This window comes from Elaeis guineensis, chromosome 6 (genome assembly GCF_000442705.2).
Source record: "Elaeis guineensis isolate ETL-2024a chromosome 6, EG11, whole genome shotgun sequence".
Classification (NCBI taxonomy): domain Eukaryota; kingdom Viridiplantae; phylum Streptophyta; class Magnoliopsida; order Arecales; family Arecaceae; genus Elaeis; species Elaeis guineensis.
In genome coordinates, this window is record NC_025998.2 from 4,192,336 (window position 1) to 4,210,075 (window position 17,740).

At 36.1% G+C, this 17,740-nt stretch overlaps 1 protein-coding gene across 1 annotated transcript; it reads right to left on the minus strand.

The window, feature by feature from the left end:
• Positions 1-3,797: 3,797 nt before the first annotated feature.
• On the minus strand, positions 3,798-16,495 carry LOC105047579 (splicing factor SF3a60 homolog). Its single transcript, XM_010926558.3, has 13 exons — positions 16,185-16,495; positions 15,988-16,095; positions 14,979-15,083; positions 12,845-12,987; positions 12,171-12,267; positions 10,129-10,293; positions 9,822-9,893; positions 8,681-8,830; positions 8,044-8,121; positions 5,993-6,121; positions 5,021-5,167; positions 4,137-4,288; positions 3,798-4,036 (listed from the first exon to the last, which is right to left on the minus strand). Exons 1-12 carry the CDS (start codon positions 16,356-16,358, stop codon positions 4,142-4,144), a joined length of 1,515 nt encoding a protein of 504 aa, XP_010924860.1. The 5' UTR covers positions 16,359-16,495; the 3' UTR covers positions 3,798-4,036; positions 4,137-4,141.
• Positions 16,496-17,740: the final 1,245 nt, after the last annotated feature.

The window sequence follows — 17,740 nt, forward strand, 5'->3', positions numbered from 1 at the left end:
TAATATATTATAATATAATAATATTATTATTGTTATAAAGTTAAAGATATATTAAGAATAAATTAAAAAGATTATTTTTTTGATTGATGGAAAAAATGATTTAGCTATCTTATAGATGGATAAGATTTTCTTCCATTTTATGAGTAAATGCTATCCATGGATAAGTAATTTACTCATCTTGAAAAATATTAAAATATGGATAAGTTAGTCAATGAAAAAATTAATCAATTTTTTCATGATATTTACTCATAAAAGAACAGGCCCTTAGGGATAAGAGCAATAAAAGTGCGCTTTCATGCTTTCGGCATTGATCCTAATATGAAGAAGAACTGGATAGCCTCGACAATCTCCTCCTGAACAATCACCCAGTATTGCTTGAAGAAGAGAGATGAAAAACCATCCAGATCGGGAGCCTTATCCTCTGCCATGGAGTACAATACCCTCTGAACTTGCTCCGCCAAAATTGGACCTGTCAAAACATCATTCATTTGGGTCAAAGCCCGATCAACCAAAAGAAGAATGGTATAGAGCTCACCTCTACCCAGTTTGTCAGTCCATCACCCCTAGAAGAAGTGGAGCATCTCCTATGATCTCCTCCTCCCCTTCCATCCAGGTCCTCATGACATCTTGCAGTATCTTGGTCTATTTTCGTTATCTACGGATGATTGTCGACTGATGAAAAAATTTGATGTTCCTATCTCCTTCTCTGATCCACTGAATCTTGTACTTCTACCAACATAAGATCTCCTATTGGGTGAATGATGCATGGGTAACTTGTTCGGGAGCATTGCTAGATCCTCTTCAGCAAGCCCTCCCTTTTGGTCCTCTCTTCACTGAAGCTAAGCAATAACGACCTCTGTGTCCTCCAGCCTCCTGAAGATATAACCAACCTCCACTCGATTCCAACTCTAGAGCCTGCATCTCATCAACTAGAGTCTACAAGTGACTCAATACATCACATTGCCCTAGAAAAGCATCCTCCAAACCTCCCTTATAATATCTCAGGAGCATAGGTAGCAAAGCCAAAATTTTTCGAACCAGAAAGGACTTTGATAGGAGATATCAATATCTATGGAGATGAACACGAGGCTATGATCTGATACAATCCTGGGGACATGATATAACTAATAGCTCGAGAATATTTGGATCTAGCATACGGTGGAAGGCCTTATCAATCCGCTCCAAAACTCTCAATATCCCTTATCTGTTGTTGCACAATTTGACCTGGGCTCATAGAATCCCAAATGCACCAATCCATTATTCCAGATGAAATCTCAAAACTTCTTTGACTCTATGTTATCAGTGAAGGATCTTCCTCCCTCTTCTCTCGAGCGCTATCAATGCAGTTGAAATCACCCACCATTAGAAAGGGAACATCTTGCTCAATCAGCCTTACCACTTCATTCCATACTACCCATCTTTTCCTATACTCAGTGCTCGTATAAACATTGAATAAAAGCCAGATAGATCCATATTGCTTTCTAAGATCACAATGACTACATGCTGGGTACAGCTATGAAATGCATTAATATTGGTTAATCCCTCTCTCTAAATCACAATGATTCCCCTAGCAAGCCCATAGGATTTGATAGCATGAACCCCAGGTTGTCGGGAATCTGCATTTAACTCTAGTGAGGCTATTCTCCATGAGCCGAGTCTTCAAAAGTATATATAAATCCAAACTGTGCTTGTACACCAATCTTCTAAAGGTGGACATAAAAGAGGGCTTGCCCATCCCCCAAGTATTCTACATTAGGATCTGTATGAATACATCAATGATGGGACACTGTGCACCACTACCCTCAGTGCAACATCTTCCATCTTAAAATGCATATCTATCATGATTTTTAGAAAATAAAAAAGCTCTTCTACTCATGTGCTACCATAGCCATCCATCTCCATGATGAATGAAATGGTAGCTGTTGTGCCAAAAATACTCCTGACTCGGATAGATCAGTCACCTCTTCTATATTTGTGAGGTATTATCCGTTTCGATCTCTGGCATAAGAATTTCATATAAACTATATATTCTTTTGACTCACAATCGATATGGGACTAAAGATGCCGCCCTTACGCCTCCCAATTCGGCCCACAATATTAGCCTCCAAAGCTAGGAGGAGTGTGTGCATGGGTAGGAAGTATTTTCCACATATGGTGTTAATGTTGCGGTCAAGGATCTTGAATGGGTCAATCTCCGCTCCTATATATATAAGGTATCATTCGCTTGGGCCTCTGGCACATGGCACGGGATTTTATGATTTTACTATTTAAAAAGCATCTCACATGAAAAAAAATATCCTATTCCATATAAATCATATTCTCCTTTGACTAACCATTGGACTAAAAATATCGTTCCCCACAATAGTAGCCATCCAAAGCTGTCTAAATTTCCTTGTTCAATTGCTTCCAGCATCAGCGCCAAAGTCATGCGCAGCCTTACTACAAGATTGGTGCTCCTTGAAATCTGCGCATTAAGTCCTCAGCCAAAGTAGCTCCTAGGAGAAACTATTACTTGGTGGAAGAGGGTTGCTTACATGAAGGAGCCTCCTTCCAATCTCCCGATAGTAAAACTTGCTGCGGATGAAATTGATGTATCAATAAGTATTGAAATCAAGTACTGATTCCACCGAGGGCGTGCTTTCAAGAGGTTCAAACTCAGCTCCTGTCTGAGATGTTTGACATGTCCGAACTCATTTGTGGGACTTACATGCAAAGCACACCGAAATAGAGGAAAGTAAGGGAAGAGGGAGAAGGAGATGGAGAGGGAGGGAGGTGGTTTGGAAGGGGAACAGAGAGAGAAAGAGAGGCCGGCCCCATCAATTGGAGCTTCGAGAGCTTTAGATCTGGCCATGGAATCTAAGAAGGGAGAGACCAGATCCATTTATGCGTAGGTCTTCTATCAGTCTAATTCGGTACATCTTATATAATCCCAAATCCACTTAGACGACTGCATGATTCGTTAAATTATATTCTCACCAGCAGGTTCACGTGTAATTTTTTTGTTCATGAGTGATCCATCTAATAGCTCGCTACCTCAAACGACCACCCAATTGGAACATTATTGTTTTCCTCTGGGTATTCGACTGAAGGCCTTCACGAACTTTTACCGTAAAAAATAGTTCTATATAACAACAATCCATTAGAAATACTTTTAGGAAAGAAGAGTTGGCATTGCGATTCAGACTACTCCTGGCGAACAGACAGGGAAATGGACCAAGACCGTATAAGAGGGGGACAATGGACCGAGACGGTATAAGAGGTTTGGCGTCCTTGCAAGCTAGGGAAGACGGAAATGCCTGATGCTGCAAATGTACACACAAAGTCCCAAAGCTTTGATTTTAACAATGTGATGTCGCTTCAGCTGCAGAAGGACGAGGTCCAGTGCAATTCATTCGATATAATCTTCACGGCAGACTAACGCCATGCTTACCCATGTAATTCACTCACTATCATCGTAAACGCATGCTGTGAAAACCAAATGACCGCTAAAACATTAAAAAGAGGGAACAAAGTTTTGTTGTTTTTAACGCAGAGCAATCGCCAAGCAGCAGAACATAATTAACACGGATTCTAACCCGGCCCCTCACCTGAAGCATTCTCCAAGCATTTGGCGCGGCCACACTCACTGGCTAATCAAGCACATCTGCACATGTTAGACCCGCTAATTGATAGAACTTTTTGTTTCACGGAATTTGAAAAAGCTTCCCATTAGCACGAACAACACACGCAACTATGAGCCTGATCAGCAAACACTAAACATACTGCATACTAGGATTATAGTGCGTTTTAACTCTCAGTTAAAATTAAAATCTTTGGCACACAGTCAAAGGTTGCTTTAAAATTGCAGTCTGAAAGCCACTCAAGACATTAGAAGATTTAAAAGTACATAGATTCCCTAATTTCATACAAAACCCACGCAGCTAAAAATGGGAATATCCCCAGTTGCCCTGTTTCCCAAAGCACAAACAGGGAATAACAAGCAATGCCTGACATAACTACAGCAGAACCCTCCATCTTGCGCAAGCTTTCAACAGCACTACAGAAATTTAAGATGCAAGAGTTAGCCTCATATTATTAATGAATACAAAAGAAACGTGGGAAAATATTGAAACTTAGTATCACAGGGAGCATAATACCTCTGTTAGATGAGGCCTTGGCGTTGCAGGTCAGTGTATGTTTTCTTATTATAGATGTTACCTTCCCTGTCTTCGTACTCTTCTTCAAGGTCTGGACGCCACTTGATCAATCCTTGTCGTTCTTGGATTTTCTCCCACAGATCCTTTGCTTCCTGCTCTCATATGAATCAGTATGGTTGGGAGTTCATGCATTGAAAACATTTTAAAAGGCTGCTTAATTTTACTCTATAAGCACAAAGTAAATTCTGAAACAAACAATAAATGTCAGCTTTCATATAAGCACAAAGTAAATTCTGAAACTCAAAAATACCCCTTAACAGTCCTGAACTATTTTCTTGCCAAAACCATGGACAAGAGCGAGCTCGGTCAAATGATGCTTCCTTAGGTTGTCTGGGTTGAGGATAGATCGGGCACCCATCTAAACTGCTTGGCTAGGGAATTGATGGGCCTTGGCTTGACTTGATCCAATGGCAATAATGCATTAAATGTCACTGATGGCAAGCATTCAGATGATTGACCTTAAACAAGCGGTACAAAGGCCTATATGGTAGTGGTCAAGTCATGACAAATTTTAATAAAGTTCATTAGTTGGGTGATATAGGTGATATTTTTTTCTTTTTGGCTGTGCATGAGTCAGGTGAATTAGTGATATTAGCTGGAAATTTAGAAAGTTAAAAAATAAAAAAAATAAAAAAAAAAACTATTGCTTGACAATATTAGTTATCATAAAAGTATCTTTATGGCCAAAGTTGCATTTAAATATCCACAGGCTAAAGGGTTCCCATACTTTCAATTTACAAGCATGCCAAACTATTCAAGACCGCGAGATCAATCATAACACAATTTATTGTTTAATAAACTTGCAGAAAAAGAAAAATCCATACCTGAATGGATGTAATTTCGTTGAAGTTCTTAGTGTTAGGTATATTTAGGCAACGCATTCCATGCTGGTGCCGCCATTCCTTGAAATGACGCTCAAACGCCCTCCGTCCCCAATAACTATAATTCCCACATATTTCACACTTGAATTCCTGAAAAAAGGATGATACAGACATAAAACAGCTAGTGAATTAGAACTAAGTATGGTTATGCACCATTTGATAAAATTACAATGACTGCAGGACACTCCAATCTATGAATTGATTCTCAAGCTCCTTTGAAAGGAAAACACGAAAGAAAAAAAACAAAACAAAACTTGTATCTTTAAAAAAAAAAATTGTATTTGACCATATTCATGAACTCATAATAACATCCATGGAGTAATATATAGAAGCACAGACATATCATCAAATGCAAAGCTAATAATTGAGCTCCATATGATTGCCATTATATGATGCAAAAGGGATCGATGCAACAGAACTTTTAAGTTACATGATGTAAACTGCCAATGATGCCACACCTTGAGAATCAGAATAAAGAACATGAAAAATACTAAAGCAATACAGAAATCTCAAACAAACAAAAAAAAGTCATACAACTGATATGCAACTTTTTTGACTGGTTCCATGACTTTCTGCATACTGAACCGTACATTGTATCAGCGGATGGATTTGCTGAGATAAAAGATAATTGACAAGCGGTCCACCATTTAGACAGATTTGCCAGTAGTACTGCCTCTAAATAAAATTGCAAACATCATATATATATACACATATACATACATACGTGCACACATACATACACACACATATGTGTATGTATGTATCTGCTATTTCTGCGTGCGTGTGTTCTCAATATGATCCATGACAGAGAATTCATAAAACAGCAATAAACTCAAATTGGCAAGATAAATTACTAAATCAAGGTATATCTGCTATTTGAAAGGTTGTGCACTCCATGCAGTTGAGGGAACATACCTGGCCAAGACCATGAAGCTTGTAAAGCCAGTAGGGTATAGGCTTGCCATCCCAACCCATAGGCAACTTTAGAGGATTGTAAATTTGCTGCTCTTCATCATCACTCTCAGTATCAGCTTGTATTTCTTCCTGCTTGACACAGCAACAGCAGATTAACAAAACTTCTTAATGACGACAATTAAGAAGTCAGTATTACAAGTAGTTAATGCAAAGTTTAAAAATGAAAAGGGAATACATGGAATGTTGTTAAAGTCTGACAAAGTAGATTATGGATACCAGAACTTAAGAGACATTCAGAAAATATATGAAGAATCCACATCTGTACAAAATGTTGTATCGAAATACATTGCTAAAGAATATAGAGTTCACTTGGAGATGATAACCCAATGGAATGTCGAAAATCTATTTTCATAAGAAAATCTAATGCTGTATTTCGTTGTCATGGTGGCCTCTGAAAGGTTTTTGAAAATTTAGTAGGACAAAAGGACACATGCTAAGACCTAAATGTCTAGTCAAAAAACTAAACCTTCACAAATTCTGTAACTTGTCTGAAGCAAATTTAGCACAACAAAGAATCAGCTTTACATTTATTTTCCAATCTTTAACAACTATATGACAGGTTTTCTAATTTCTAGACAATGGCAGTGCCCCTATTTTTTTCAGAATATTTAAGCAGCATGAAACTATCATATCAAAAAAAAACACATCAAGTTGTTTCTGCATCTTGCAAAACTGGGTACAAGGCAGAGAGCAGAAAGACCATCTCAGCAAGCAAATGATTTTTAGAGAAACTGTTGCAGTAATCAAAGAAGGCTTGCCATGTTATATCACTCAGAGTGCTACATAATAAAGGAAGTGCACAGATATTAGAGCGTTAATATAGCAGAAATTAGAGCGTTCATATAAATGTGTGGTAAAACTAGGAAAAATAAAATAAAAAAAAATGAATATTGGAGGAGCCATAGGAACTGAAAAAATGAAGGACTAAGTAATGAAAAACCGATTGAGATGGTATATGACATGTATGGCAAAGACTGAGGATGCATCAATAAGGAGAAGCTGAAAAACTAGCTTGTATTTAAGGTGGCAAGAAAAAGGAGGGGAAGGCATATGGTGACATGAATGGAGTTTGTGAGAAAGGATATGGAGAAACTTGGAATAACATCAGAGGTGGCTCTAAATATGAATACTTGGCGAATGAGACCGCATAAACACGAATCAAAATAATTGGAAAAAGGCTAAATGGTTATGGTTATCGCTGTTGCAGCAATCACAGAAACGTATAATACTGCATAGGTATAAATTATGGACTTCTGAACATTTGTTATCTCTACCACAATTGCTGAAAGACCCAAATGCTCAAAATTCATACAAAGAACACATTATATAAGGAAAGCATATTTGAGGAACAAATTACCAGAAGAATAGAAATTCAGACATAGCCTTCAAAATCATCCCCAATTTTTAACTTTTAATGCAGTCACTGGAACATTTCAAATGATATTACAGAAAAGGAGTTGAAGATAAGTAAAAGGTGGAGTGGCAGTAAGGTATACCTCCTAACAACATAGTGGTTAGCTTTAACTAATGGACACTAACTTGTTCATGCAAAAGATGCATGAAGGACAATATATTTTAATGGCCAATCATGAAACAAGATTTCACTGAAAAAGTGGACTCGTTAGATCTGGCAAATCCTTAGCAAACACAGGTATTGTATATAATGGAGAAAATGTGAAGCCTAAGCATTAATTTACAGCAAAAAAAAAAAAAACATTCTTCAAATGCATAAAAAAAAAAGGGGTCTGAGGAATCACAAAACTACACAAGTTACATGCCAAGCCTCAATCAATATGCTAATTGCATATAACAATTGCCATGGTGTCCTTTTAAAATGAATTATAACTAACAATTAACAAATGACCAATTAAGCTAACAGATTACATCATGAAAATTCATTCCATTGTAAAATATGCATAGAGTTTAAATGCTTCAATAATCATCATTATCAGCTAAGACAGCAAATATACAGTAAGCAAGTGGATATTTACCTCTTCACGTTCAGCCTCCATTTCCTCATAAGTCAAAGCTTGTTTCTTTATGACATTTTCCTTTGTCTGTATGATTGTCTGTGTAAAGAGGAAAGAAGTCATGACAACCACATAGAAAAGGTGCAATTCAGAATTTCTACATAATTATATGTTATGTGTAATCTGGCACATGGATGCACACGTATATGTCTGCATGTGTGATGGAAAGAGAGGGAGAAGAGAAAGAAGAGAGAATAAAAGAGATATCAACATTTTGATTCACTTACTTTAAGTGCCATTGTTAAATCTAATCGTACAATAAAATTTATATTACAAACAATGCTTTTTGGGGTAAAAATTGATAATAGTGATCTCTTATCTCCCAGCATTAAACATTGTTGAAAGTTACAACATAATGCATTGCCTTCAGCTATTATTCAAGTTTATTTTTCCAAATATCATAAACATTCCATTTACTCAATAAAACATAATTTGACAGATTATCTTACACATCAGTTCAAGAAGAAGTTAAGGCTTGCTCTAATAGCAATAAGCATTAAGAATAACTTTCAAATCTTTCAATGCACAAAGAGAGAATAATTCAGATAAGGTACACTAAACCAGCTTTACAGCTATACCAACTGCATCAGAAACAAACCTCTTTTAGCAATTCGCATAACCGTTGCATCTTTGCCTCTACTAAAGCAATTTCCTTCTTAGAGTTGGTCTCTTCTGCAACTCCATTTTGCTCTGAACCACGTGAACCTTTTGCAAAATGTTTTCTGTCTAATTGCTCCAAGGGTGTGTACTGCACAACATATATAAAAAAAAGAGCATTTTTAACAAGACAACGACATCAGGCTATATTTGACTACATGGTTCACAAGTAAACACTGATCTATGCTTAACAGTTAGCAAAATATAAAATGTGCAAAAATAATGAACCACTTTAGCATAACAGAGAATTCTAAAATTCTTGAGGTCTGCTTCCTAGTAATAATGAATGTTCAATAACTTGAGTTTCAAGAAGCTGAAATTGTAGCAGCGTTAGCTATTATGGGTGCAAATGCCCAGTCAGCAATTGCAGCTTGACCTACCAAAGTTCAACTTGAAACATTTCTGCTGTGCTTTAAAGTAACATAACTTGTGATTTTGTAGTTGACCAGAATATGGGAAAAATTACTGACTTAGATTTGACAGGGATCACTTGTCAAAGTAAGACTCATTAATCCTCTCCTTGAGTCTCACTTTGAGCCATTGTTTACAGAAGACAGCTACACCTTATCTCCCAAATACTTACTACAGAACTTTACCGAAAACAATGCACAGCCACAGCACATGAACTGACACATTACTACTTAGAACTAGAGATTCACTTGCTCATCTGTATGTTGGTTGTGTATACAAAATACTTATTTATTGATTTTCCAAACAGCTCAGCCTTTCCATCATGGATGTGGATTTTCAGTTAAAAAATACAGCAAAATTCATGCAGTAGAATAAGAAGCTTCTAATATCTTTCCTGTTGAACAGCTTTGCAGAAATACTGACAGAAGGCAACTATGCCCCAAAGAAAAAGGGTAACTAAATGGAGTTCATTAATGTCTGACACTGGAAAGAAAAATAAGAAGCCTAATAGATCTGTTAATCATAACCATGATAACTTGCAAACAAATTATTCTCCACCTAAATGAACAACATAATCATGGCAAGATAGGGCAGTGCATTCAAAGCAAAAACTATGAACCCAGATGCGAAATCACTTATACAAGTAGTGAACAGAGTTTATGCATAATTACTTTTGTCAAAAAAAGGCGCTCTGCACGCTGCTGAAGAGTACCACCAGTTTTCAATCCACGAGCAGCTAAGGCCTAGCAAACAATTTCCTTTATCAATAAAAACAAAGAACATAACAGGACAAAAATAACAAGAACGATCACCATAACCGCCATGAAACATTTAAGATAATAATAAATATGAAAGAATAATTGGTAAAGCACCTATTTTTGAACCATGGTATACCATCCAATGCTTTGCCCTACTAGTCTAAGACTCACTGGTACTGAGATTTTAAACAGTAAACAAGGCGAGGGAAAGAACTGAAACCTCTTTCAATTTTTCGGGGCCCACTTCCATAAGTTCTTCCACAGTACTGTAATAATCAAGATCAATCACAGATTCTTGTGATGAAACATGCCCATTTTCCATCCCCTTGTTTTCCCATCCAAGTACCTTACCATCAGCCCACTGCTCTTCAAACTCCACCTCCACCTGTGACAAACAAAAAGGTATTTCATCTGGCAAATAAGATAGAATATTTTCCAGATATGCTAAAAGCATGCAACCTGTAGTATTTGTTCCTTCATTTAATGCACAAACTATTCACTAATCCTTCAAACCTCAAAAACCATGATGTGTTTAGCTATTACTTAATCAACTTCACCATCCTAAATAAATCTACAATAGCTCGCCTCTTAATGAGAGAAGAGAGGGGGGGGGGGGGTAGGGGATGGAAGGAGGGAGGGAGGAGAGGAGAGAGAACAAAAACTGACTGATTTGATATATGTTCATATCCAAGTTAACGAGGCACTAAAATACAAATTCAACTAAGGGATCATGGTGTTTGAATTTCGGTCACATAAAATATAAAGAGTCAAAGAAAGCACAAGAAAAATATCATACTGACTTTTTCATGTACATACATACATACATACATGTGTGTGTGTGTGTGTGTGCATGCATGTGCATACACACACGGCTCATGGAATCAAACGAGCAAGTGACCATATCTACAGAATTCTATATGTCCTATTATGACTCCTATGGTAGCGTTTGGTCAACCAAATGAGATCATCACACTGATCTAAGATCATCGATGATCTAAATTATGTAGTGATTTGATCCTTAGTAATCTAAGATTACGGCGTTTGGTAGGCCATGGTCCACAGATTAAAGATCCCTCAGGTATCCATGAGTAACATGTTTGGTCTTCCACAGGAATCCAAGATTACTGGCCATATAATACTAAACCTACCAAGGATATATTCCATAAAAATATATTTATTAATAATATAAAACATGTTATAATAAAATATTAATATATTCATTAATATCTTAATAATTAATATATTCTATAAAAATATATTTATTAGTCCTATAAATTATTAATCCTAAAAAAATATATTAATTGTTATTATAGAATTAATATTTTTATTTACACTTATAATATATTATTTACTAATATGAATATTTATTTTGATTAGAAAAATAAGGCAAATAGAAGTAATATATTAAATACTTTTATTATATAAATATAAAGTGCAATAAGATATTTCTACTCTAATTTAAAATTATCATTGAATCATAATATGACAATAATATTATTAATAATACATTATAATGTAATATATATTTATTATAATATATATAATAAATATCACATAATATTAATATAATATAATATCAGAAATATAATATAATATCAGATATTTAATATTGATATAATATATTAACGGTATATTGATATACAAATTTTTTGGCTAATTTGAGAGATATTTTTTTCTTTAAATTTCAGCCCAACATCACTGCTTGAGGGTGATCTTGGATTTCCGACGTTAAGGACGGATATCCCATTACTGAGTTGGACAGTAATTTGAAAAGTGAAAGTGATTTGGGATCACTGCCACATAGAAGTACCATGGTGCAATCAAATGCGGTTATTTCATCACCTCCATCCAATCACCCTTGATCTCAGATGGATCACCCATACCAAAACACCCCCTACCTGGCTCAGTTAACAGAAGCAAGTCTAATACAGCTCCAAGGAAGTCGGTCATAAAAAAATGATATGATAAAAACTTTGAAGGAAGGTGCAGGTACAGGTTCCTTGGAGATTCAAAGGAAGTATGCCACCGTGAAAGGAAGATTTCTGTTAAAACGACTCAGAAAATCTTATACAAGGACAAGATGGTTACGTGCATGGAATCTACGTTAGGTTACATAGAAATACAGGAACTGGACCTTCAGCCAGCCCCATAGGATACAAACCCAAACAGCTTTTCAGAGCACTTCGTGAATCTAGCAATTGACAGGTGAACCTGAATATGTAGGAGTAGAAAAATTGCAGAAAGAAATAATGGAAGCAAAACCTTTGTAAATATTCTCCCAAAGTCTTGCAGGGGCTGTGTACGCTCCATAAATGAAATCAGATATTCCAGAACATTCTCCAAATATTCTCTATATTGCCTGCAATGCACAATAAAAGTGGTGATGAGATATATATGCACAGTGAATGGAAGATCATTAAAAGAGATGTTATTTTAATAATGCCTAGCAATTAAACTAAATAACCACCACCATCCCCCCCCCCCAGCGGCTCTTTCCCTTTTTTTCAATCCTCTTATTCGGGAACAGGCACCGATACACCCACCCAGCTGCCCAAAGAAGCAACTGCATTGCATGATTTTAATATGCTGGATCAGGAAGGCAAAAAAAGAACCCACCCTCCTCCCACTCTCTTTCAATCCTCGTATGCAGGTGCAAGCACAGATACACCCACCCAGCCACCCAAAAAAGCAACTGCGCTACATGATAAAAAGTTTAACATGCAGGATCAGGAAAAAAAAAAAAAAAGAAAAGGGAAGAAAACTAGTACCAATTTAAACCTGGCAGAACATAACATGATAAGAAAGGTAGAAGGCAACAACCTATTCAAGCTCATCTACTTTTGCAAGTCAAAGCAGAAGCTATTTTCAGCATTATACATCTTGTCACAGTAAAGGATCACTGCTTTAGATATCCTTTAATTGACTATAAATCTTACCTGGTCAACTTCAGATTGCGAGGAATTTTGTGGGTCTGAAAAAATGTCTCCAAGAAAGCAGAGTATTCCATAGGCTCTCCAAATTTTGAGTTGATGTACTTGTTGTATAATTCATGCATGTCCAGGTACCGACCAAAAGCTTCCTATCAACAAATTTAAAAGAATGATGAAAGGAGTTGCTACTTTATGCAAAAAGAGTATTATAGATTGGCAGAAAATTCAGAGACATTGCAAGGAATTCTTAGGATTTCCTTAACTTTTGGAAGGCATATCCATGCATCTGCCAACACATACTACACAAAAAGCAGTAACAAGCTTTGTTGGAATCACCAGTGTGACCAGATAGCGCACATGTTATTTAATAAAATATGTGCATTGATTAGGTAGGTTTTTGCGTAGATGAACTACTTCCTATATCTTACCATGCATCCCAGCATGATCTTATACGTAGATTCATAAAATCCTGCAGAAATTAAAATACATGTATCACAACAGAGATCCACTTAATTGACATCACCATTGCTGTAAACAAAGTAATAAACAGAAAATTTCAGAGTCAACCAAAAGCACATACCAAGTCAACAAAAAGGGGTGAGGAAAAGGAAAACTGATCAAGGACCAAGCTTTGTTCCCTCAAAATCAATAAAAAAACTGAAGTAGAAGTTTGTGGACACTTTGATCAATTATAATCTATTTACTATTTTATCTCTGTGCTATAAATTTTACAGAAAGTACAATCTTTTACCTGCACCAACTCAACCAGACTTACAGACTCTAGATGTTCCCAGTCCAGTAAATTCAACCTTAACATTAATCTAAAAGACCATATGTTTATGCAACATATCTCAGCAAAATTCCACACTGAAAAAAAATTAAAGCATCTTGCAACCTTTACTTGCATTCCTAGTTTGCTACTTATGGAAGAGGAAGAACATGTTCTTTTCTCCCGAGTCCAAATGAAGTCAATTGGGCACCAAGACACATACAAGCAAATCTTGACCAAAAAAATGGATGAAAGATATAGCAATCATGCAGAGGCAAAGAACTTGGAGGATAATCAGTAAGTGGGTCCACTAATGATCATTTTGTTTTGGCTTTGGTTTGGGAAGAGGTGAGGGAATTGGACTGTGTACAAATTCAACTCTTGATTCTAAGTAAATAACATGATATCATTGATTCATTCTACCAAAAGTCACAAACAAACAAAAGTCATCTATCCTTGAACTCCTTAGAAGAACCCATCTAGGCAACCAAAAAAATAAAACACTCTTGAATTAATGTAAAGAATGTAATACAAGACTGCTGAGAAATATCCAAGGAAAAAAGCCATCAAAACATTTAATTCGAATTCTAACATGGGAATTAATTCGGATTATTTTTACTATATTTAATGATGCTACCCTCAAAGCCTCATGCCAATAAATTCACTACCATATAAATCTGCCCATGTACTTTGATCAAAGTACAACAACAAAAATATGTCCTTTCAACCTATGAAATTGCATTAACATATCAATCCTCCCCTCTAGTATGTTACAAAGTATATCAGGTGTCATGTAGGTATTTTATCATCCCAAAGCATGCCATGTTCAATTACTCGTGATATGCCATACTGTGGAGGTTTTCTTGGTATTTAAAAGATGAGAAGGCTCTTAATGTTGTTTTTATGACTCCCCAGAGTATGGTAAAAAACTACTTAATTCATCATGTTGGGACTGTAACTGCTTTATCGAACAAACCTATCAGAAAATCGATCACTGCATCACACAAACGTAATCTGACCATGATGAGTTTGTGCTTTTGTTGCATATAATTTTCTTACAGCTAAACAACTACGACAAGAAAATGTTATAGCAATTTCTAGTAGTTGATTCAGGTCTATGACAAAAATGATTGCAGAAATACCATATAGAGAGACAATCTTCAAGAAATATCTTCCAATCCCTTAACCAGGTATATGTGGTACAAGATGAGCAGAGAAAATTAATCTATGTAACATCCTTTGATATGCACAGTAATAGGTACCAGGCAATCCATGCTAAAGCTATCCCTGCTATATGAACAATGGGATGAAAATCCCAAGACATTACAACATAACTACCTTATAAATAAAAACTGAAAGATAGGAAAATACCTCTCCGCTGAATTCAATTTGTGGTTCTTCCTTCAGTAACTCTTCAAATTCTTCATTCGCATCAACCACGCGTGCAGCTGGATGTCGCCTATGGTAGTCACGGATCTGTGCCGTTAAAGATGCAGTACAGTGTGAGACAATCTAAAAAGAGATATCCATGAAAAAATGCATATTCTTATTAAACTAATGCAATAATCGAACAAGTTTGCTTTCCTTCTATATCTAAGCGCATGTTTTGTCTTGCTTAAAAAAGGCACTCTTTAACTTTTAAAGCATAAAAGGTGCTCAAAGAAAACATGTTTGGTAACAATACTGAAAAGTGCTTCTAGAAGAAGAAGAAGAAAAAAAAGAAGGTTTGAATGAATGCATCTATGAGGGCAAGTTGCTAAATCAAGCTGATGAGTATAGGACAAATCTTTTTTCCTTTGGGGCTTCATTGGTAAAAGAAAATCTTGAGAGAATTTATATTTTCCATATTTTTATCAGGTTTTTCAGGGGAATTTCTCCAATCAAAAATAAAGAATACCTATTAAATATCAAGTGAATGACAACTGAAAAAAACATTCAAAAGATTATATGTGTTACATATTTTCATCATAATATCATGGCAATAAGGTAAACCCTTAACAACGATAAGTGTATTCCAATATAACTACATAATAATAAAGAAATGTTCATCATATGTATCATCAGAGTAAATCTTTGGCCCCCTCCCTAGGAAGGTACCAAAATAGCTCCAAATCCCCCATTGTCTATGCTGAAAGCTATTTTTTTAAAATCAAAATAAGAACCACTGTCAATGCAGAGTATTTTCCTGCAGTACTGTCAGTGTTTACAAGAAGATTTCAATTATTCAAAAACCATCAATAAATAATTTAAAAAGGGATTGCAATTCTCCAGAATTTTTTTCCTTAAAGAAGTCTAGATAAAAACCTTTAACGATGTGAGACCTCTCTTATTTCTAACCATACTTGCTGATTACTTGTATGTTTTGATAGAAAATCTTTACCTCCTTCAAACGGTCATAGAAAGCAGGAAAAGGATTGTTCTGGCCACCCACTCCCAGCGCCCCAATCTCATCTCTCCTCGCATTGTCTTTGTCCTCATATATCTCGACCTTGAAGAATTTTTCCAGATAAAACAAAAAGAATCAGAAAAGAAACGATAGAAGAAGGTTGAATAAATCAAGTAGGGCAAGAAGATTACAAGCTTGTCGGTGGTGGTCCTGATGAGATCAATCATGTGCCGGACGCGGTGGTTCTGGAAGAGCCGCTCCCGATTGTTGGCCGGTTCCCTCTGGAGTTCCTTCACGACAAGACGCTCGAGCCGCTCCACGTCCTCGTGGGCGGCCCGAGTCACCTCGAGAAGGGTCGAAGACATCCCCTCCCACCTCGGATCGCTCGCTGGAGGGGAGGAATGGTAGATGAGATGAGGAACGAGCGGCCCGGCCTCGTCACCGGAGCGCCTAGGGTTTTCTCTCCAAGTTGCAGTAGAGGGGAATAACGCTGCCAGGGATTAGGGTAAGAAGCCTTCATACATCAAGTCGTTAACCGACCTTACATACATGAGGAGATTGCGTATTGAAGTCGGCAAACAAAGGGAGTCTTTATATGCAGTCGGCACTATATTTCCTGACTTGTTTTGAAGCTAATGCTTCACTGCTGCACCCAAGCAATGGACCTCGGGGATGTTTGGTAGCATGCAAACCTAATAGGATTACATATAATTTTATAACAGATAATCAGATTATATTATTGATTTCATTACTTTTATAAGTAATACTGCATCACATGTAATGCAGCATTACCTCAAAAAAAAATAATCTGATTGTTTAGGGGGAGATGGCTATGTGATTACATGTAATCTTGCAATCCCGTAATTTTACAATAAAATAACTTCAGGATCAAAATATTTCCATCAAAATAAATTATAGATAGTTTCAATTGATAAAAATAGAAAAGAAAACATAATGAGTAATGTCACGAAAAATATTTGGTCTCAAAATTAAGTTGTCTCTCTAGAAAATAGACAATAATCAATATGCAAGGATGAGGATATTTTAGAAAAATTAGTTTATATTCTATGTAATCTAAATTATAGATCAAATACTACAATATAAGATTTTCTGTAATTTTATAACAACATTACTGCACGTACCGAACACTGTAATATAGGATTCTTTGTAATTTTACCAGATAATCACATTCCTTCTACAATCATATTATCATAGCAACATTACCTACGTAATGCACCAAACGGCACCCTGAGGGATACGGATGGCTGGCCTCCAAACTTCATTTAGGCTATGAGAATTGGGCTATGTAGGAAATCATCATTAAATGTCTTTAGTTTTATATAGATGAGGTAGCAAGGGAAGTCGGCGACAATAAACCAAGTTTTATATGGTCATTATACTAGCAATATCCACCATATTTTTATGTACAACTTCAAAGTATATATACATATGCACATGTATATATGTACATATTATTATATGTATCATGTGTATATACATATTCATATGTATGATCGTTATATCGAGATAATAGATGTAACTGTACTTAAGTACCAACATTATATGGTAATGCATTAGACCTCATTCCAGTGATTTAGATGCTGCAGCATTCTAAATTTGTGAAACATTACTTATTGGATACGAAGACTGTTGAATGATGATTCTTGTACCCTTATCCAACATTAAACTGATCAAACATACTCTAAATAGATGTTAATTGCTGAATTCAGGATAAGAATGGTTAGAG